General features: G+C 39.6%; 1 protein-coding gene across 1 annotated transcript in view; it reads left to right on the top strand.

The window, feature by feature from the left end:
- LOC149445026 (IgGFc-binding protein-like) overlaps window positions 1–24,236 on the top strand; it is a 136,621-nt gene that overhangs the window by 51,227 nt on the left and 61,158 nt on the right. The window contains exons 6-8 of the mRNA XM_089654295.1: window positions 9,969–10,118; window positions 12,421–12,683; window positions 16,527–16,608. Coding sequence (XP_089510421.1) covers window positions 9,969–10,118; window positions 12,421–12,683; window positions 16,527–16,608 — 495 coding nt within the window. The remainder of the gene's footprint in view (window positions 1–9,968; window positions 10,119–12,420; window positions 12,684–16,526; window positions 16,609–24,236) is intronic.

Genomic DNA, 24,236 nt, shown 5'->3' with positions numbered 1-24,236 from the left:
CCCACAAGTTTTTGGAAAATGACAAAAACGTTTTTTTTTTCTTTTTACACAACGTTGCCACTTAAATGATATATTGCTCACACAAGCCATGGGTATATGTGGAATTACACTCCAAAATACATTCTGCTACTTTTACAGGAGCGTTAAATCCAGTGACTACTCTGAAAGCCTGAAGGTGCATATCTTCCTCATTTCACTTCTTCATTACCGAAAGCCCTGAAATGCCAGGATAGCACCCCCCCCATGACCCCTTTTTGGAAAGTAGACACCCCAAGAAATTTAAAAAGAGGCACAGTGAGTATTTTGCAGATCTAATTTTTTCTCACATGGTTTTTAAATATAAAAAACAAAGGAAAACATATGTTTTTGTTTTCTTTCTTCATTTTCCAAAAACTTGTGGCAACAAATGAGATCTGCAAAATACTCACCATGCATTTTATCAAATTCCTTGGGGTGTCTACTTTTCAAAAAGACTCTCACATGATGTATCCCCATACTCGGGAGAAGTAGCAGAATGCATTTTGGGGAGTTATTCCACATATACCCATGGCATGTGTGAGCAATAAATCATTTAAGTGTATTTTAAATATTTTTTTTTGTCATTTTCCAAAAAGTTGTGGTAAAAAAATAAATTTGTCTATTGACTCAACATGCCTCTCAGCAAATAGTTTAGGGTGTTTACTTTCCAAAATGGGGTCATTTTGGGGGGTGAGGGCATTTTATGCCTAGCATTAGAGGTTTATGCCACACATCACTCACTCTTCTAACCACCTGAAGACCAAGCCTTTTCTGACACTTTTTGTCAAGGATCCGGATATGACCAGATATGTGTGGACTGACACAGGGAATAGCAGACTACAGGAATGATGTAATAATATAATTTATGAAAAGCTTACAACAATATACAGAAACGCACTGTGCAACCAAAACCAAACCTTCAACTAATAACTAGATGCTCAAGAACACAGGCGTAGACAGAGCTGGAGAAGTAGAATGGTGTCAGGGCCTGGACTTGAACCTGGGACTTCTACTGTGTCAGGCAGTAACTCTACTCACTGAGCTACCTGGGATGCTGGACAACACTTTGCCTCATCTATTGGATAATCCTGCCTTGTGCCTTGTTTGCTCTTGAACCTTGAACTCCTTGCTCCTCCCATGAACTTCCTATATAAGCCATGTCCTTGGACTTCCTCCTTGCCAAATTATTGTGCCTTTCCAGCCAATATTCCTGCTACTGTTCCTGCTGCTGTCTACACCTCCGCTACTGACCTTTGGCTTGTTCCTGACCACGATTGATCTGCTACCATTTGTGACCGACCCTTGGCTTGTGACCGACTCTGCTTTCGTCTGATCCCTAACCTGTTGATCCGCTATTGGTTCCCAGTCTGCTCATTCCCTGGTGGGGTGATCCTGAGATCTGCGACCTGGTATTAACACGCAGCCCAATCCATCTCCACCATTAGGAGCTCTGGTGAATACCGGTTAATACTTAGACCCCGCACCTCAGGTGAGCCTGCGTCATTCCCAGGGGGATCCGCTGGTGTACCTATCCTGCTGGTTCCAGGTAAGCCTTTTACTGCTATAGCAACTGGTCTCTGAACCTGACCTTACACCGTGACAAATGGTCAGGCTGGCCGGGTCAGGATCAATTGGGTGGATAAGGTACAAAAGGAGCAGGCAGGAGAATGGTCAGGAATAGCTGGAGTCGGTGCAGGCGGAGTTCTATCAGAGTCAGAGTCAAGCAGGGGGATCAGGCAGGTAGACAACAGGATGCAGATACAGGAGCTCATGGGAAAACACCAAGGCACTGATTGCAGGCCTGGTACTGCTTAAATACACCTCCTGCAATCAGCCTCAGGTGATGGCTTGATTTCAGGAGTGAGATCCTGGCTGCTGAAACCACCCGCTGGCAAGCACCGGTATTGCAGCCCACACAGCAGGTGAGCCCCAGCACCACCAGCTGTGAGTCTTTTCCTGACACTTTTTGTTCACATTAAAAAAATCTGTATTTTTTTGCTAGGAAATTACTTTGAATCCCCAAACATTATATATATTTTAAAGCAGACACTGTAGTAAATAAAATGGTGGGTTCTCCAATTTTTCATGCCACATGGTACTAGCGCAGTGATTGTTTAAACACAAATTTTTTGGAAAAAAAATACACTTTTTTTACTTTTAATGCAGAAAAAGACAATATATTGGCCAATTGTTTGGTAAAGTATAAAGGAAGATGGTATGCCGAGTAAATAGATACCAAACATGACATGCTTTAAAACTGTACACACCCCATGTAATGGCGACAAAATGCATACATTTTTAATATCCATAGGCAACTCTTTAAAAGCCTTTGCAAGCTACCATTTTAGATTTACAGAGGAGGTCTAGTGCTTGAATTACTGCCCTTGATCTGAAGTTTGTGGCGATACCTCACATGCATGGTGCAACTGCTGTTTACATACTGTCGTGGGGTCAATGCTCTTACACGCAGGTGTGTGCACGGGTGGGGGGGGGGGGCGAGGGTGCTTTTTTTTTTAGTTATTTAGATTTTTTTTATTATTTTCACACTGTCCCTTTCACTTTTTTTTTTTTTTGCTCACCTTTAATGATATCACAGGGAATGCAATATCCCCTGTAACTTCAATGGGCATTGACATATATTCTTTTTTGAGAAATCTGGGGTCTATCAAATTCTAGATATCTCCTCTGCCCTTACATTATCTAATCTTGCCAAGATCGGTGTGATTAGATGCTTTCCCAATTTACAAATGGTGCTGTTTATATCCTGCAAAACTGAAGTGTCGAAATGTTCTGATTTCTTAGACTATAGAGATAATTGGCACAATTCCGGTCTCCAATCAGCTCTATGGTCAGCTGGCAGAAACACCGGCTGCATTCTCAGGTTCCCCTGATTGCACTGGACTGCCTGAGAAGGCCATGGAAGGCAGTGGGGGAGTGGGCATCTTCTCACACTCTCACAGGCATCATCCTGGTATAATCACTTAAAGTCCAATGGACTGAAAGAAAATAAAAGAACATAACAGATTCCTCTATTCACATTGGTCGATGTGGATGAAGAAATCTCTTCCAAAATTTTTTTTTAAATATATACCGAAGCATAGGGCCATCCACCCACTGGCCACTCCAGGCCCCCATTCTTCAGCATATTTTTTAACTGCAGATGAAAAATCTCATCCAACAGTGCTGAACGCACTGATGTATGTATATTCTGAGAGCAAGACCCTGTTGCTGTCAGAATAAACAGGTCGGTGCTGCAGCTGAATGGTATTCCTGCAAAGAAAACAGCAATGGTTAACAATAAAACAGTAACAATAAAACAGTAAAATTGTAACAGTAGAACAGTAACTCGACAACAACAAAAAAAACTACAACTATTTTTGGTTTTTAAATTTAATTTTTTTTGTACTTGTACTTTTATTTTTTTTTTATTATGTACTTTTTATGTTTTATTTTACTTTTTTTTTTAACTTGAATTTAAACAGACTGATTTTTGGGTCTCTCAAAATGCAATAGTCAGTTTCCTGACTACCTAATAACTTTCAGGACCCTGTGCAAATATGTGCCCTGAACTGTGCCATGCTGTACCCTATACTAATACTCCACTAGTGTGTAGTAGTGAAAGAAGCAGTCCTTGAGGCAGAGACCAGGTTGTCCAGGACAGAAAGGACAAAAAAGTGGTTGTCATGTCTAATTCCATGTCTGCTACAGAAACAACATCTTTTTTGGGGTGTCCTTTGGGTTGGGGGTACCAGGAATGGCATGGGGAAAATGCCTCTCATCCAGCCAGCTAACTGCCTCTGTGTTGGGGGTTTGGGCCACAGCACCTTCTGGATACAAAAGAGCTGTGATCATCTCTTCCTGGAATTTTAGGAAGGACCCATTTCGTCCAGTTGCTTTTAAAGCACAAAAGCATTATATAAAGCCAATTGAAATAAATAAACAGACACTTTTTTGTACCAGCGTCTGGCTTTTTGGGAAACTAAGTACAGCTTCATCATCTGGTCGTTAAAGTCCACCCTTCCCATGTTAACGTTATAGTCATGGACACAGAGGGGCTTCTCAACAACACCAGCTGCCATGGCAATTTGGATGGTTGTGTCTGCATGAATGGAAGACAGGATGAAAACATTCCATTTGTCCTTCCCTTCACTGCGAGCAATTCCTCATTTCTCAAGCAGGCTTTTTACCCCTTTCTAAGATGGGTATTTACAAGCAGTTGGGGGTAGTGATTAGGTTGCACGGTGCCACATTTGCCAATTCCAAGATTGTGCAAATGTCTAAATAGTGGCATGCTTGAATAAAAATTGTCCATGTATAAGTGGTACCCCATATGGAAAAAGGATGACACCAAGTCCCAAACTATCTTGCCACTGCTCCCCATGTAGTCTGGGCATCTGGGGGGCTCCATATGACTATATTTTCCCTTGTAAATCCAAAACTTATACGTATAGCCTGTTGCCCTCTTACAGGTCTTATACATCTTGACTCCATATCTGGCACGCTTGCTGGGGAGAAATTATTTGAATGCAAGGTGGCCAGAAAAATTTATGAGAGACTCATCAATGCAGATGTTTTGCTGGGCTGTATAGACATCTGCAAATTTTTGGTTAAGGTGCTTTACGGGGGGGCCAAATTTTGTGGAGCCAGTCAAATTCAGGGTCACCACGAGGACGACAGAGTGTATTGTTGTTGAAATGCAGAAAATGCATTATACTCTCATATCTATGCCTGCCCATGGCAGCAGAGAACACGGATACATGATGAATCGGGTCTGTGGACCAATACAACCGCAATTCGTTTTTTTTAGTAATTCCCATGTTGAGGGTTAGGCCCAAAAAACCTTTAAATTTAGAAACAAAAATGGGTTTCCATGCGATTGATCTGGCAAGGTTTAATTTTGGGTTGGCGGCGATAAACTGTTGTGCATATAAATTGCTTTGATCCACAATCAATGCATACAGATCTTCCATGAAAAACAGCCCCAAAAAAATCAAGGGAAGTAGTTAAATTTGCTGTTTCCACCTGAATTCTGGGTTTGGCAGTGAAGAGGGCTGCCAATCGGGATTTGCAAGCACATCCGGAAGGATACTATGGGCTCTATGGACCTGTGTGCGAATTCTTCATGGCTGCAGGACACTACTTGTGCTCGCCACCGCACCAGCTTGTACTGCACTTATGTGACTTACCACATCACCAAGTGATACTGCAGTGCTGGTATGTATAAGACCAGGATGTACTAAGCCGCTGATGCTCTCCAGTTCACCAAAAGGTAGAGCGGCACTAGTACTGGCACTCTGCTGCATATGAGAATCGTCATGCGATTGCAACATCTCAGCAACCTGGGAACAGGGTTGGTATGCCTGTCCTTAGCAGGGATCTTTTCTCCATCATCGGAAGCTATCTGTCAGGGTGCCGCTGCTGTCTACAGGTTCGTATTCTGAGGCAGATTGTGCAAGTGAGTCTTACCCTTTGCTCTCACCTGACAAGCTCAGAATCTTGTAGGCCTCTTCACTAGAGTACCCTTCGATTTACATTTTGGCCACTAAATTTATAGGTACCTAGTACGACTCATGGGAATAAGCACCTGACTGTCAGGGACTGCTTGAGCTGCTACAAAAAATATTTACCGGTAAGTGCTAACAGAGATCAGGCCTCATTCTGCGAACACTGCGGTTTTGTGTACAATGTATTAAGTGACAGTGACCTACGGACACTACACTTGCAGGGGGAGACTGTGTGTGGGGGATAAGCATAGGGGCTAAACGCAGGTGCCAGGGCTGATCTCGCTAACGCCGCATTTTTGGGGACACTATATTAATGTGAACGTTGGTATAGTGTTGATCTGATCAAAGATATTGATCCGTTCAGACACTATACTACTATTGTGTATGTGAGTGTTCCTGGCAATCAAGGGGTTAAATGTGATAACTAGTGTAATGACAGGCAATCTGACTCTATCTGGGAGGGGCACTAACTGATGCTAATGCTATCTGAAGTCGCTGGCACCACTAATACAGTGATCATCAAAAAATCTGTATACTATACTAATGATACTGGTTACGGGATAGTGCAGGGGTTAACTGGGGGGGGGGCAATCAAGGGGTTAAATGTGACTTGAAAGTGTTCGAACTGTGTGCAAGTGTGCTGTTTTACTCACTGTGTCTTCTTTTATCATTTCCTGTACCTGTGTAAGTGTAAACACAGGTACAGGAAGATCCCTGATAGGGCAGGGATCGATTGTCCGATTTAGGCCAAACATCATTGGTCTAAATCGGATGATTGATCCCTTGGGGATCAAATTACAGCACACCTCGAAGAGCGTGAATCACATATATATACTTGATTTTGCACACCTGTGCCACCCTGTAGCAGTATTTCTGCTATCGGGCAGTCAGGAAGCGGTTAATTAAACTGTGAAATATTTAGCATGTTCCTTAAATTGCTCTATTTATTTTGTGTACTACCAGTTAAGATACCCTCCCACATACTAAGATAAATTCAGAACCTGATATTTGCCTTTATCTGGAACAACTTTAAACCGTGATTCAATCGTCAAACTCTCTTTCAGCTAAAAGTCTTTCAGTCCTGAATATATCATTTTACTACTCATCAGCACAAATAGCTCAACATACAGCATATCATAACTATAAAGACCAACCTCTTTGGACCTCTATCGAAGCATCTATACTAAATCCTATTTCTATTGAGACTATCCTATGGATACCCACATGACTCCATAAAATGGTTTCTAACCCCATAATTATACACTTACTTTCAGTCTGTGACAATTTTAAATTCACTGGAAACCATATGTTCTCTTATTCCCCTTTATTTATTATTACATGCAATCCAATGTTCACTTCAGGGTATCTCTCACCGTCTAACTTCAGATGGTGGACCTCTAAGAATTTATACAGAATTTTTAATCTAATATAATCCACAAATGTTTTAGACCTCTCTGCAATGAAAACACTACACAACTTGCCATCTCGAGAAATCCCAAGATATCTCCAAATTAAGAATTTTGTAACACGTTATTAGCCCTTCTTCTTCACTTTGATCCGTGACCCCTTTTGAGAAAATATGTTTCCATGACCCTAATGTTACAGGCCTTATCACCATAATTTATACATCAATTCTTTGAAAATGGGCCTCCTACCCACAATTATATATGATGAAATGAGAGGAAAATCTACGCAAGAGGTTAGGTGACAAAAATTGGAACCATATTTGGCATACCACAGCACATTGCTCAATTAATAGAACAGCAATTGAATCAAATTATAAAGTATTGATGCGTTGGTATTTGATTCCCCAACGACTGAATAAAATTAACTCTTCCATCTCTAATAAATGCTTCTAAGGCTGCCAAACAACTGGCATACTCCTACACACCTGGTGGGACTGCTCCAAAATTAACAATTTCTGTAATAATGTTTACCGAATGATACATACACTATTGCGTAAAAGATTTTAAAAAAACCCAAAGGAGGCATTGCTAAATCTGAAACTGCCCAATTGCACTAATGACCAGTTCCATCTTCTAACATTCTTATTCACTGCAGTCAAACAAATATTGGCAAAAGGTTGCTGGTCCTACTTGCCTAGTTCTACCTTAGTTAAGAATAAGGTGATGTGGTATATTACCAAAGAAAAACTTGCTGCCATTCTTAAAGATAAAACTCATGAATCTGACAAAATCTGGTCTCCTTGGATTAAGTCATACCTCCCACGATACTTTGATAAATCCTTGTTACATTTATGATCTAATTACTTGCTTACATTGATGTCCATTCTCTTAGTTCTCGTTCCTGACTTCCTCTCTGGCCCTCCCCTACTTTTCACTTTTCCCTTTCACTTATCCTTGACCTTCACATTTTCAACATGTTAGTAGAATGATGGTTATACCTTAAAAATTATTCTGTACGTCTCTGTTTTATTGATAATATAATCTTTATTATCATTCATTATAATTCTATATGCTTCGTAATAATAACTATTTAAGATTTTGGGATTGTTTAATTTTCCATTACAAATGCACAGTTATTGTTTGAATTTTTCATTTTAAAATACAGTATATTACCTTATACTTCTGTGTACTGTGAATCTTCTCACTCATCATATGTAACCGCAACAGTTATTTTCTTTTTAGCCAATGGTATGAACAATAAAATCAGTCCTTCTGTGTTTACACCTGTAGTTCCATACAGGGTATCATATCATCACTTCTCCATATATTAAGACTGATCCATACATGTATCAATGAAAGCTTCACATGATCTCCCATACTAACTCTGTCATTATCCTTCTATGGTACAGTAGATCCTAAAAGTTCATTTGAATCAATAATATACTGTAGTAATGAATCACTCCCTAACAGGCAAAAGCATGTAGTTTGTACAAAGCAGCAAATCAGTCCCTTTGCTTTTATATATCGATGATACCACTATGCAGACTGTTTGTTATGTCATGGCTTTCTTCCACATCCACATATGTTATATATGGGAATTGTGTAGAGCCTCATATATATGCTCCTTCCTATACACTTGAAATCATACATGTTATACTACAGAAGTCACTATCTGACCATAGAGTGGCATATCATTGTCTCTTTACAAGGAGGTGAGCTGTAGGGAGATCATAAGGACACAGCACCAGTTTATGTCACATGCCCGCATCTCCATGTGCATTAGAGCTTCACATCGAGTGGGCAATACTATATTGACCTGTTTCATTCCAATCTGGAACGTCCTCAGGATGTGGATATTCCACCTCTGCAATCTCTTATATATCCCTTATATATCAGAGCCAATTAACCCTTAAGTTGCAAACAGGAATTTAACAAAGATCCTGCTTGCCTCCCCCCCACATCAACCTCCACGGGAATAAAATATATTCCCATATATACCATTTTACTTTGCTTGACTGATATAGCACTCTATGGATGGATAAGTGTCATGTTACAAGTGAATTTTCTCTAGAGTTTAGCGCACATATGTCAAACACAAGGCCCACAGGCCGAATTTAGCCCCCCAGGCCTTGTCATGTGGCCCTCTCACCCAGTTTTGCTGCTAGAACTTCCTTTCTGCCACCTCTGGATCATTCACCTTCTGTTCCCGCTCCCAGCTGTCACTTGTAAACACAGAAGCCTTCTTCTGGCTTCCAGATGTAACAGTTCCCTGCACACACTCATGATGGAGCACAGCGGGGACAGTTCTCCAGAATGTGTAATGTAAACGATCTCCCTGCAAGGCTGTGCCGCCTACACAGAGAGGTATAACAAAGCCAAATAAAAGAGAGAACTTCCTTTCCAAGGCGGTACTAGAGCAGCCTACATAGGAAGTTACTGGAGCCAGGCAAGGTGGGAGGGTCTGTGTTGCACACTGTGCAAAGAGCACCCCTAAATCCTGCACTCTGTACACAGTGCATCCCAGAACTCTTCACATAGCGCATCCCTAAACCCCGCACTCTGTACATAGTGCACCCCTGAACTCTGCGCTTTGTAGATAGCGTACTCCTGAAATCTGCACCCTGTGCATAGGGCTTCCCTGAGACTGTGCTCTGTACATAACACACTCCTGAAATCTGTACGAAGTACACCCCAGATACAAGTGGTCCTTTGAGGGCAACCATACTGCTAATTTTCTGCAATGAAACCGAGTTTTTCACCCCTGTTTAGTGAATGTGGTAAATTTTCACTTTGCAAAGATTACCCAATCACATGCAAGAAAAAAAAACATTTTAGCTTGCACATGAGTTGATGATGTAAGTCAGCAGGGCTTCACCTCATTCACTAAGCTTTGGGGAAAACTTCTCTTCGCTGCATAGTAAACAGACTATTTGCCTTTAGTGAACCAACCCCTTTGAATGTTGAAGAATGCGAGTGCGTGCTAACCAGTATGCTATATTAATATTAATGACTAAGTCTTTGTGCTAACTTCCATTTTCAGATTACTTTGTTTATTGTAACTTCAATGACAACACCCGGCCTTTATGTGATTGGACGCAAGTCCATGCAAGTGATCAAGGAGAATGGATCAGAACAAAGGGTAGCACACAAACACAAGGGACAGGTCCAAATGGAGATTATCTGGATGGATGTAAGATTAATTCTATATATGAATACAACAGTTTTCCTTTCAAATGTATTTTGGTAGGACAGATAAATTGATCTATTGCACCTGGCATCACATAAAGAGACAAAATTAGTACTGTACTGCATGTGGTACACACAGAATAAATAGTCATATTGTTTTATCTACCATGTTTCATTAGAAAAATATTAACATTTTTATATTTGTCCTCAGTTAAAGGCTTCTGTTTGAAGGAAATGTTTTCAGCAGTTCTACCATTAAATCAAGCAATAATTGTATTACATAAATAACAATAAACATATCTACAAATATATGTTGCGCTCCTAAATACTTCTCAATGAATACTAATTAAATTATTATCATTAAATTAATTCAAATTACGATACAAATAACTAATAAAAGTGTATAAATACCAAAAAATATGTATATAGATAATTTCAACTAATCAATCTCCTCCAAATAAATATCAAAATAATTCCACATGAAATACTCCTCTAAAAAAATATTTTACCAAGTGCTCATAAATCATCTATTAGTGACATGATGTACTTACTAATACCCTCAATTTCATTTATATTCATAATACCCTCATTTAATATAATAAATATAGTAAACCAACTAATAACACTCAACTAAAACGCATTTAAATGATCCCCCATAAATAAAGATAACCAAATGCTCATAAATAATTAGTAGTGATTAGTGTGTATCCAAATATCATCAAAATAATAGTCCCATTGAATAAACAATTGTTTATATATAGTGATTTGGTGCTTGTTGTTCTTCAATTTGTGACTTTTGTGAATCCTTCAAATAGTGAAGATGTGCGCTCACCTCCTTTGATGCCTGCAATTAGGCTATACACGCTTTCGGTTCACTTTCCCTGGAACCTGCTGGACATATACTTTTGCTGGTAAAATTGGGAGATCCTCCCTTTAGGAGTAATGGATGTATCCTCTGGTGGCTGATTATCCCCTCAGGGATTACACACTCCTTTTGTTATCTCAGACCTCCTAATTATCCTCTCCTTGTGTTACTCCGCATGCAGGAAGAAATAGAGGACATAGTGCTTTACCTTTTAAAACTTTTTATTCCCACCATCCAAGTATTAAACTCACATTAGACAGGTTTAAATAACGCAATATCCCATTGGAAATCCTCTGCTGGCCTCTGAGTCATACACCTGCCGTGTATCGTGTTGTGCGGCTCCTCTCCGAGTGATGACGTAGCCCCTCCCCATGATGGCCAGCAGAGGATTTCCAATGGGATATTACGTTATTTAAACCTGTCTAATGTTAGTTTAAAACTTGGATGGTGGGAATAAAAAGTTTTAAAAGGTAAAGCACTATGTCCTCTATTTCTTCCTGCATGCGGAGTAACACAAGGAGAGGATAATTAGGAGGTCTGGGATAACAAAAGGAGTGTGTAATCCCTGAGGGGATAATCAGCCACCAGAGGATACATCCATTACTCCTAAAGGGAGGATCTCCCAATTTTACCAGCAAAAGTATATGTCCAGCAGGTTCCAGGGAAAGTGAACCGAAAGCGTGTATAGCCTAATTGCAGGCATCAAAGGAGGTGAGCGCACATCTTCACTATTTGAAGGATTCACAAAAGTCACAAATTGAAGAACAACAAGCACCAAGTCACTATATATAAACAATTGTTTATTCAATGGGACTAATATTTTGATGATATTTGGATACACACTAATCACTACTAATTATTTATGAGCATTTGGTTATCTTTTTTTATGGGGGATCATTTAAATGCGTTTTAGTTGAGTGTTATTAGTTGGTTTACTATATTTATTATATTAAATGAGGGTATTATGAATATAAATGAAATTGAGGGTATTAGTAAGTACATCATGTCACTAATAGATGATTTATGAGCACTTGGTAAAATATTTTTTTAGAGGAGTATTTCATGTGGAATTATTTTGATATTTATTTGGAGGAGATTGAATAGTTGAAATTATCTATTTAAATATTTTTTGGTATTTATACACTTTTATTAGTTATTTGTATCATAATTTGAATTAATTTAATGGTAATAATTTAATTAGTATTCATTGAGAAGTATTTAGAAGCGCAACATATATTTGTAGATATTTCCAACACAGTTGTAGTTATGTGTTTCATGTTTGTGATCCTCTAGTAATTATCACACCTGTGGCTCGCAAGTCACTCTGATTCATCTATACCTGTTTACAATAAACATATATTACTACTGTGTAAATGAACATACTCTTTTTCAAATATTATTCACTTATAGGTTTAATTATACTTTTTTATTTGCTCTCCAGATGGTTATTATCTCTATCAAGAGGCAACTAAACTGATCCCTGGAGATAAAACTAGGCTTGTCAGCCCAATCCTGTCCATTGATGGTGATGTATGTATAGAATTCTGGTACCAGATGTATGGTTCAGAAAATGAGAACCAGCTAAAAGTTCTAGTAAAAGATGACACGGGCACATATGATGTTTGGCAAAGGACAGGACAGCAAGGTTCAGATTGGCTTTATGGCTCAGTTACATTTCCATCATCAAGAGAGAACTCCATTCAGGTAAACTATTTTGTTTCTTGAGCAATACATGCAAAATTTTATTTTAGCCCATAAAAAAGCACTCAGTCTTGTTAACTCCTCATGCTTGATCGATACTGACCTCACTTCACACAGACTCTTATGACTCTTGCAGCAACAATGATCGTACCCTACCAAATTTTGTTCAGTTAATTCCTTGTGGCATAGCTAAACTATGTATATTGGTGGCTCTGTCCTTCTTTTGATAATGCAGACACCATTACATTCTATCAGGTCCTAGCCAATGCTAGTACTTTATGTAGGCTATTATGGGCTAACAGTACTTCACAAAGAACCCTTTAGGGTATAATCTTATTCTTCGCCATTTAACCATAATTCCAGTGATGATGTTGATGTTTAGTTGCTACAACCCCATTATGTAACATCCCTTATTGTCAAAATAAGGACATTAGAATCAATAATTGTTTTAAGTCTCAGATTCCAGTTTATACATTTCAGGTGTTTGGAAGTTCTCCTTTATTAAACAGTCCTGAAAGGTATTACAAGGTTTATTTCTGATACTTTTGCCCCTCCCAATATATATAATAGTGTGCATTTAGGTATTTTCCAGAATGTGGAGTCAAATTAGTATCTCACAGTTTATTTTATCATTACCCAAGACTAGTGATAGTGATGTTGCACAAGGTCTCCTTTAAGTCCCTTTAAGTCCAAGGAGATACTGTCCCTGGCTTGACTTTAGTTTGACTTAGCCAAGGTTTTTTTTCTAAGAGAATAGATGCAGGAACTTCCCCCTCCCCCACATGTCTCCGCCCCCTACTCACCTAGCACTGTTCCTTGATTCCAACATCTACCCAACTCCCAGTACTGCACATACAGTATTTAAGTAAATATTTAAGATCCACCATTTTCCATAGACTTTTTTTTTGCTATGGAACACCTAATCAATGTTTAAATGATAAAGAATAAAAAAACAAGATTGTCAAGTACAAGAAATGTATTTATATTGTAGCACCCTCCTAGGTAGCTAGGGGAAGCTAGACTGCAATTGTTAGCTAGGGCTGAGTAGCAGCCGGGGAGTATTGGCTAGCAGGGGTCAAAATTTGGTCAGAGCTGAGAGGTTCTGCAGACCAGCCTCTGGAATTTCCCCCTGCTCTAGATCTTTGGAGAAGGGTCTAGAAGCAGTGGGTGGATCTGAGGAGTGGCTGATCTGAACTTTTGAGGGAGCCTGGCCAATCTCCAACAGGGGGTTGGCAAGGGGCCAGGACAACCCTTAAACTTGATTGAGCCTGCTCAGCAGCAGGAGAGTTTGGGTGGAAGAGAGAGAGAGAGAAGGATGTGAGGCTGGAGGCTGAAGCCTGTAAGGGAGCCCAGATGGATAGGGGTTCACCTGCAGGCAGAGCACCTTGGGAGGCTAAAAACATGGGACTTCAACAGTCACCTGAAAGAGGACCACCTGTGTGGCAGGGAAGGAGAGGCCCAGCAGAAGGCCTGGCAACAGCCATCACCATTGACCCACCTGAAACACAGGAGAAAGACCAAGTGAGTAAACCTGCACCCCCTGGGCCTGTAAGTGGAAAGGAGCACTCTTGTGGGAGAACTGGATTTGCTATCTTACCCGGGACTACTTGCACTGCAGTGGCAGGCACTGGATCCCAGGCCCAGGAATTCACTTAGTACAGCTGGATGAGATGAGGAGTCTTATGGGGTCTGGGGTGCTATTACGGGAGATGCTGGTTTGCACTCTAGAAGAGAAACTTTCTGGTAGAGACTTGTACACTGTAGCTAAGGAGTTTGTCCTTAGTTGACATTTCCCTTCGGCATCCTTTATACCCCTTACCCCATCCAAGTTCTAAACCCCCTAATAAAACTTTAACACAAAGCTCAAGGACTGGTTACTGTCTCCTGATGCAAGTCTGAGTGAAGGAAATGTGTGTTGCCTGGCTGTGCAGGACTATAGGGGGACCCAAATCCTTTGCAACATCTAAGGGAGTAGTGCTACAATATAAATATTTGAAATTTTTTGTTGATCAATTCTTCAAAACTCATTATTTCCTTATTTTTCTTTTGTAAACACATACTATCATTGACCTGCTTTTCATCTAATCAGATAAGTCAAATAATAATGCCCCAGTATCCTATTGGCAAGTGTACATAATATTCTTGTCATATGAATGTTTGTTATAGTGAAGAGAGCCATGATAGGACTGTAATCATTTACACATTTTTTAAAAAGAGGATTAAAAACTAACATGTCACATATGCGGAGCTATTTTTGCAGAAACAACAATTGCAAGCTTAAATAATTTAGCAAATGTCTTACAGATAAGCAAAACAGCAACTGGGCAAGTAGTTACTACATCAAATGAGATCCACCCTAAAAGCAGGTTTTTCTGTAGTCATGTAACTATACAAAGCTGGTACTGCAACTTAAACACTTAAAGCTAGATTCTGGTTAACAATCAGAGATCCCAAAAAGAGTCTTTTTTCTTCTAGCTATTTGGGCAAATGTATTTATTGGAGCTTTTAGGGGCTTTAATCACCAAAATACTATGCTGAATAATCCTTGAATATAATATCAAAGATATAAAATATTTTTGCTAGGAGTTTATTTTGATGTGTTATAAACATGATTTTTAACCGCCTGATCTCTGGAAAGTTTTATTCCCTCATGACCAGGGCATTTTTTTGCTATTCAGCACTGTGCTACTTTAACTGGAGTAATCTGTGATGTTTTTACTGTGGTCGATTTAATAAAATGAAGATTTTAGAGCAGTGGCAGTAGTGCAGATCAATTTCATTCATTTCTGGAACAGATAGGTTACTGTGGATCACGCACCTGCCTAGCTCTTGCCATGAGCATCAGATAGGTAGTAGCACCTTTTTCTCCTTTTTTTATTAATATACAAAAGATCTTCAGCTCACATTGGATAGTTTCAGGAGGTTCTTGATTCACAATGAAAAAATATTAATCAGTGTACTATTTTCCACAGAAAACAAAAATCCAAAATGTGTGAAAATTACCTGTAACGTTTTTGATCATGCCCATGTTTAGGGCCATTTGGTTTGCTATACACACATAGGAGAATTGTATTACTATTTACTGTACTTTACACTGTATTGCTACATTATATTTTTTATATTTAGATCCTAGATTCAAGTTAACCTACAGTTATCTATCTATCAAACCCTCAAACACTCCCATGGGCATCTTCTGGTGAGATGGGGTCCAGCTCTATGTGTAGGCCATGTGGAAAGAAGTTTGGGTACCCCACCTTACATGTAGTTCATAGTTGTCAATGATACAGTACCTATAGTCATTCTAAAAGAAGAACTTGAGGAAGAATACATAGAAAGGACTGTGGAAGGTACATGTAATGCGTTAATTTCACTTATCTCTGAATTACAACCCTGTAACAAAACCTGCAGTCAGAAGAGTGGTTCCACTAGTGGACCATTTCTGGTCTGTGAGGGTTACATTAGTTCTAGTAGATGGTGCAATAGAAGTACATGGGCAGAATATGCCAGCTAAAGTAATGGGAACAAAAGTTGTCAGCTAATGATACAACTTTAAAATTGATATTTTTACAGTGCTGTATTTCCCAAAGAATGCAATGAAATTAGCATGAAATTAACATGGAAATTACCATTAGTTTTTCCTCCCATGGCCCTGTCCATTCAAATGTCCTGAAGTTTAATATAAGTTATACATTTAAAGTAACAATTTTTGCATTCAAATGATTTTATGTTCAACTCTTCTACAAAAAAAATATATGCATCTGAATCTGGAATAAGAAATGCTAATATACAGAGCTAAGTGATGTGCATCCTTCGCATATAACATTTGATACTACTTTTGGCTGACAGGTAATTTTTGAAGGTACTCGTGGATTGACAGAATATGGAGATACAGCTATTGACAACATTGGGGTGAAGAATGGACCTTGTGGTATGAATTTGTAAACAAGTTTGCTTTTGTATTGATTTTGTAGTAATGTTACTTTATTCCAAATATTTCTGTCAGTATACAGGAAACTATGACAGCCATGGTAGCAAAAAATGTTTTCTTTTTTGCTTTCTATTTTAAATGACTTTGGTTTACCAATAAATGTGTTAGTTATCCAATACTCAATTTATCCACACAAGTTTGTTTTTTAACCAGTTGCCGACCTGCCACAGTGTTTTTACTGCGGCAGGGCGGCACCTCTGCGCACAGCACCGTCTTTTAACATTGCTCTGCAAAACAGGTAGGGGGCTCGCGGCAGCGGGTGTCCATCACCGGGTCCTGGCGGGTCATTACCTGCTGAGTCCCTGCGATTATCGGCAATCACTAACAGAGAGCACGGCTGCAGTGTTTACACTGCAAGTCTGCTATCTGTCAGTTCAGAGCACACTGAACCTGAGAGAAGACTTTATCTCTCTGGATCAGCATGTTCCTGTGAAGTACACACCCCCGCCCCCTAGCAAAACACTCCTCTCACACAGTTAACCCTTTCATTACATAAAAAATGTTAACCCCTTCCTCCCTAGTGCCATTAGTACAGTGTCAGTGGTTTTTTTTGCACTGATCACTGTACTGGTGTCACTGGGGATGTCAGTGACCCCAAGTCAGTTCCCCCCCAGTGTCAAAATGTCCGCCACAGTCCCGCCATAAGTCGCTGATCACTGTCAAAAATCGCTGATCACCGCCATAAGTCGCTGATCGCCGCCATTATTAGTGTAATAGAAAAAAAAAAACCCCAGTATCTTTCCCACCACTTGTAGACGCTATAACTATCACGTAAACCAATTAATTTACACGTATTGGGATTTTTTTTTAGCAAAGACATGTCGCAGAATACATTTTGACAGAAATTTATGACTAAATTTGATTTTTAAATTTTTTTACTGGACATGTTTTATAGCAAAAAGTCCAAAATATTGTTTTTTTTCTCAAACTTGTCAGCCTTTTTTTATAGCGAAAAAAATAAAAAACGCACAGGCTATCAAATACCACCGAAAGAAAGCTCAATTTGTGGGAAAAAAAAGATGTAAATTTAATTTGGGTGCAGTGTTGCATGATCTTGCAAGTTTCAGTTAAAGTAACACAGCGATGTAACACAAACCACTTCTGTAACCGCTTCCTGACCGCCCTATAGCAGAAATACTACTACAGGGCGGCATGGGTGCACAAAATCACACACACACACACATATATATATATTTATATATACAAGTGATTCGTGCTCCTGTGGTTTTCACGCCCCTCCCAGATAGCGTCAGATTGCCAGTCAGTACACCTGTCATCACATTTAACCCCTTGATTGCCAGGAGCACGCTTATGCACAATAAACCTCCAATGCTAGTATAGTGTCTGAACGGGTCAATATCTTTGATCAGATCAGCACTATACCAGCGCTTACCCCCCTTCTCACCCAGCCCCCAGCAAGAGCAGTGTCAGTAGGTCACTGTCACTTGATACATTGCACACAAAACCGCAGTGTTGGCAGAATCAGGCCTCATCTCTGTTAGCACTTTCCAGTAAATTTTGATGGCTCTTATATGCAGCGTGCCAGTACTAGTGCCAGTACTAGTGGCACTCTACCTTTTGGTGAACTGGCGAGTACCAGCGGTCTAGTACATCTTGGTCTTTCACATACCTCCTTGATTTTTGGAGCTGTTTTTCACGGAATATCTGTATGCATTGATTGTGGATCAAAGCAATTTATATGCACAACAATTTATCGCTGCCATCCCAAATTCAAACCTTGCCAGACCATTCGCATGGAAACTCATTATGGTTTTTGTATTTACATTTTTTTGGGGCCTAACCCTCAACATGGGCATTACTAAAAGAAATGAATTGCGGTTGTATTGGTCCGCAGACCCGATTCATCTAATGCCGTGTTCTCTGCTGCCATGGCCAGGCATAGATATGAGAGTATAATGTGTTTTATGCATTTCAACGGCAATACACTCTGTCATCCTCGGGGTGACCCTGAATTTGACTGGCTCCACAAAATTCAGCCCCTCGCAAATCACCTTAACCAAAAATTTGCAGATGTCTATACTCCCCAGCAAAACCTCTGCGTTGATGAGTCCCTCATTAATTTTTCTGGCCGCCTTGCATTCAAACAATTTCTCCCCTGCAAGCGTGCCAGATATGGGGTCAAGATGTAGAAGACCTGTGAGAGGGCAACAGGCTATACTTATAAGTTTTGGATTTACGAGGGAAAAGATAGTCACGTGGAGCTCCCTGGATGCCCAGACTACATGGGGAGCAAGACAGTTTGGGACTTGGTGTCATCCTTTTTCCATATGGGGTACCACTTATACGTGGACAATTTTTATTCAAGCGTGCCACTATTTAGACATTTGTTCAATCTTGGAACTGGCGCTTGTGACAAAGTGTGACCTAATGTGTGCCCACCATTAGAAGTGGGTGGATGCAGGGCGGTATAGTTTAATGGTGGACATACCACACACTTTTTCTGGCAGAGATTTCTTCTAATTTTTTCATTCAGTCCACAGGCTGCATACAGAAAAAAGAACATAGTATATATACCCAACAAGGACCAGCAACGTACTGCTACATCACTGGACTTTGAATGGTTATACCAGGATGATGCCTACAGCTGCAGGCATCATCCTGATATTGTTTTTTCAACCGGCGATCGGCTTTCATGTAAAAGCAATCCTAGTGTCTATTTAGCTGCAGGATTGCTTTTACAAGCAGCGGGAGATGATGCCCCCCCTCCCCGGCTGCCTTCCACGGCCTTCTCGGGCAGTCTTGTGCCATCGGGGGAACCTGAGAATGCAGCCAGTGTTTCTGCCAGCTGACCATAGAGCTGATTGGAAACCAGAGTGGTGCCAATCATCTCTATAGTCTAAGAATTCGGAAGCCACAACCATTTCATCACTTCAGTTTGGCACGATATAAACAGCGCCATTTGTAAATTGGGAAAGCATCTGATCACACTGATTTTGGTTTGATTAGATAATGTAAGGGCAGAGGAGATATCCAGAGTCTGATAGACCCCAGATTTCTCAAAAAAGAATATATGACAATGCCCATTGAAGTTATAGGGAATATTTGCATTCCCTGTTATAGCATTAAAAGTGATCAAAAAAAAAAAAATGAAAGGTACAATGTAAAAATAATTAATAAAAATCAAAATAATTTTTAAAAAATATTTATTTTTCACGCACACCTGTGTGCACAAGCCTTGACCCTGTGCTGGTATGTAAACAGCAGTTGCACCATGCATGTAAGGTATTGCCGTGAACGTCTGATCAAGAGCAGTAGTTCTAACACTAGACCTCCTCTGTAAATTTAATGTAAATGGTAGCTTTTAAAGGCTTTTAAAGTGTTGCCTATGGATATTAAAAATATTTGCAGTTTGTTGCCATTGCAGGGGGCATGCGCAGTTTTAAAGCATGTCATGTTTAGTATCTATTTACTTGGCATATCATTATCTTTTATATTTTACCAAATAATTGGCCAATATATTGTGTTTTTGTGCATTAAAAGTAAAAAAAGTGTTTTTTTTAAAATTTGCTTTTGAAAAATCGCTGCGCTAGTACTATGTGCTATACAAAATTGGAGTACCCACCATTTTATTCACTAGGGTGTCTGCTTTAAAAAAATATATAATGTTTAGGGGTTTAAATTAATTTCCTAGCAAAAAATACAGATTATTTTCATGTGAACAAAAAGTGTCAGAAAAGGCTTGATCTTCAGGTGGTTAGAAGAGTGAGTGATGTGTGGCATAAACTTCTAATGCTGGGCATAGAATGCCTCCACCCCCCAAAATGACCCCTTTTTGGAAAGTAGACACCCCAAACTATTTGCTGAGAGGCATTTGAATCAATAGAAGAATTTATTTTTTTACCACAAGTTTTTGGAAAATGACAAAAAAAAATTATTTTTTTTTACACAAAATTGTCACTTAAATGATTTACTGTTCACACATGCCATGGGTATATGTGGAATTACTCCCCAAAATACATTCTGCTACTTCTCCCGTGTATGGGGGTACCACATGTGAGAGACGTTTTGGCAGGCTAGCCAAGTACAGGACCCCAAAATCCAATAAGCACCTTTAGGCTTTTAAAGGGCTTGATTTCCTCATTACACTTCCAGACTACCTATCACAGTTTTGGAGGCCCTGAAATGCCAGGATAGCACCTAACCCCCCCAAATTACCGTGCTTTTTAATTGATAAAAAGCACGGTAAGTATTTTGCAGATCTCATTTGTTGCCACACATTTTTTGGAAAACGAAGAAAAAAAGCAAAAACATTTTTTCTATTCTTTTTTTATATTTCAAAACCTTTTGAGAAAAATGAGATCTGCAAAATACTCACCATGCCTCTTTTCAAATTCCTTGGGGTGTCTACTTTCCAGAAAGGGGTCATTTGGGGGGGTTTGGTGCGATTCTGGCATGTCAGGGACTTCAAAACTGTGATAGGTAGTGAGGAAGTGTAATGAGGAAGTTGCGCACCTTCATGCTTTCAAAGTGGTCATTGGATTTCAGGCTCCTGTATGAGGCTAGGCTCCCAAAAAGTCTCACACACGTGGTATCCCCATACTCAGTAGAAGTAGCAGAATGTATTTTGGGGTGTAATTCCACATATACCCATGGCTTGTGCGAGAAATAAATCATTTAAATGACAACTTTGTGTAAAAAAAAAATGTTTTTGTCATTTTCCAGAAACTTGTGGAAAAAAAGTAAATCTTCCATGGACTCAATATGCCTCTCAGCAGATAGCTTAGGGTGTCTACTTTCCGAACAGGGGTCATTTGAGGGTGTTTGTACTATCTTGGTATTTTAGCACCTCAAGAAATGTGATGGGCAGTCAGAAAGTAAAAGCTGTGTAAATTCCATTATCTATACCATAGTTTGTAAACGCTATAACTTTCACACAAAGCAATCAATATACATTATTGGGATTTTTTTAATCAAAAACATGTAGCAGAATACATTTTGGCCTAAATTTATGATGAAATTTTAGTTTTTTTGGATATTTTTTATGACCGAAATGGAAAATTTTTTTTTTTTCAAAAAATATTTTTTTTCTTCAAAATTTTTTCTGGTTATAGCGCCAAAAATAAAGAGTGCACAGGTGATCACATACCACCAAAAGAAAGCTCTATTTGTGTGAAAAAAGGACATAAATTTCATTTATGTACTATATTGCATGACCGCGCAACTGTCAGTTAAACTAGCGCAGCGCTGTATAGCAATAAAATGGCGTAAATTGCAGTATCTATATCATAGTTTGTAGACGCTATAACTTTCACACAAAGCAATCAATATACACTTATTGGGATTTTTTTTACCAAAAACATGTAGCAGAATACATTTTGGCCTAAATGTATAACTAACTTTGAGTTTACTATATATTTTTTATAGCTGAAAGTAAAAAATATTGTTTTTCTACAAAATTTTTGGTCTTTTTTGTTTATAGCGTGAAGAATAAAAAGCGCACAGGTGATCAAATACCACCGAAAGAAAGCTCTATTTCTGTGAAAAAAAGGACGTAAATTTAGTTTGGGTGCAGCATTGCATGACCACACGATTATCAGTATTCAAAAAGAGGCCTGGTCAGGAAGGGGGGTAATCCTCAGGAGGGCAAGTGGTTAAACATTTTACATCTATTCATACATTCATCCTCTATGCAGAGTTATTTTAATGTGAATGTGACCACACTGTGGAAATCCAAGTATTTATATAACCTTAACGGGCAGTAAATGAGCCATCAACCTTTTCACTGCCACAGCCATTTTTGCACACGTTTAAAAAATATTTTTAGGCCTGAAGATTGCATAAATCCCGTAAACATTATATATTTTCTGAAAGCAGACACCCTAGAAAATAAAATGGAGGTAGTTCCATTTTTTTTATATCACACAATATTACTATAAATAGTAAAATATAAAAGATGAGGTTGCACTGAGTAAAAAGATACCCAGCCTGTCAAAGCCTAAATTTGCATGTGCCCTTCAGTACTTCAAACTTCAGTACCCTATATTTTCCATAGGCGACGCTTTGAGGGCCGGGGTAGGTCATTGGTTTAGTGTTATGAAGAAGGTCTGGTGCTAGAAATATTACTTTCACTTCAGCGTGCATGGCAACATGTAATGTGTATCGCTGTCACAGTTTTTGTTTGTAGGGGTCCTCGGCACATGCCTTTTTGTTTGTATGTGCGTATATGTAAGGGTGGGGAGCCTCAAAAAAATTTTTTTGGGGGGTAGATTTTATGTGCTTGGATGTAACTTTAATTTTTTACAAATTAAAAAGAAATGTATTTATCTTTTATTTTTTATCACGTAGGGGATTTTTTTGGTGACAGGTTCTCTTTAATGAAACATCCGAGGTCTCCCCTGTGCTCCAATGAATCTAATGCAGTTCAGATCACTCTGCATTTACATACTTTCCTGGTCATGCCGGCTGGGGAAACTGACAGGAGACCCGGAAGTGACAAGAAGGGGAGGAGAGTGGACGCATGTGTACTTAGCTTTCTCCCCCCTACCTGGTGGCACCCACTATGCCAACCCTGAGCCTGAAGATGGGCAAGCGGAGTCAAGTATACATGGTGGGGTGGCGCACCTGAGGGGGTGCTCGTTACGGGGGGGGGTTTGATAGTAATCTATCCCTCCTCCCACGTGCTACACCACAGTTTTAAGACACAACCACCATTATTTTGCCCAGCTGGCCATATGTAATTATTATAGACATTGATGGAGTGACAACAATTTATATATGTACATTGACATCAGTCCCTGTCCATATGGAGCTTACAATTCATGGTCCCTATCTCACATTCATGCATACAGTTGCAAGAAAAAGTATGTGAACCCCTTGGGATTATGTGGAGTTTTGCATGAATTGGGCATAAAATGTGCTCTGAACGTCATCTAAGTCACAACAACAGAAGAACACAGTCTGCTGAACATAATACTACACAAACATTAGATGTTGCCATGGTTAAATTGCACATAACATGTAAACATTCACAGTGCAGGGAGGAAAAAGTATGTGAACCTTTGGACTTAAAAACTGGTTGACCCTCCTTTGGCAGCAATAACCTCAACCAAACATTTTCTGTAGTTGCAGATCAGACCTGCACAACGATCTGGAGTAATTTTGGACCACTCCTCTTCAGAAAACTGTTTCAGTGTAGCAATATTCTTGGGATGTCTGGTGTGAATCGCTCTCTTAAGGTCATGCCACAGCATTTCAATCGGGTTGAGGACAGGACTCTGACTGGGCCACTCCAGAAGGCGTATTCTGTGCTGTTGCAGCCATTGTTTTGTTGAATTACTTGTATGCTTTGGGTCATTGTCCTGTTGCATCACCCATCCTCTGCGGAGCTTCAGTTGGCGGACAGATGGTCGTACGTTTTCCTGCAAAATGTCTTGATAAACTCTGGAATTCATTTTCCCATCAATGACAACAATCCGTCCAGGCCCTGAGGCAGCAAAGCAGCCCCAAACCATGATGCTCCCTCCGCCATGTTTTACAGTGGGGATGAGGTTTTGATGTTGGTGTGCTGTGCCTTTTTTTCTCCACACATAGTGTTGTGTGTTCTTCCC

The sequence above is a fragment of the Staurois parvus genome, unplaced genomic scaffold (genome assembly GCF_062004578.1).
Source record: "Staurois parvus isolate SC_StPar_1 unplaced genomic scaffold, SC_StPar_1.0 ptg000750l, whole genome shotgun sequence".
Taxonomy (NCBI): Eukaryota; Metazoa; Chordata; class Amphibia; order Anura; family Ranidae; genus Staurois; species Staurois parvus.
This window is presented reverse-complemented; position numbering and strand designations above follow the sequence as displayed.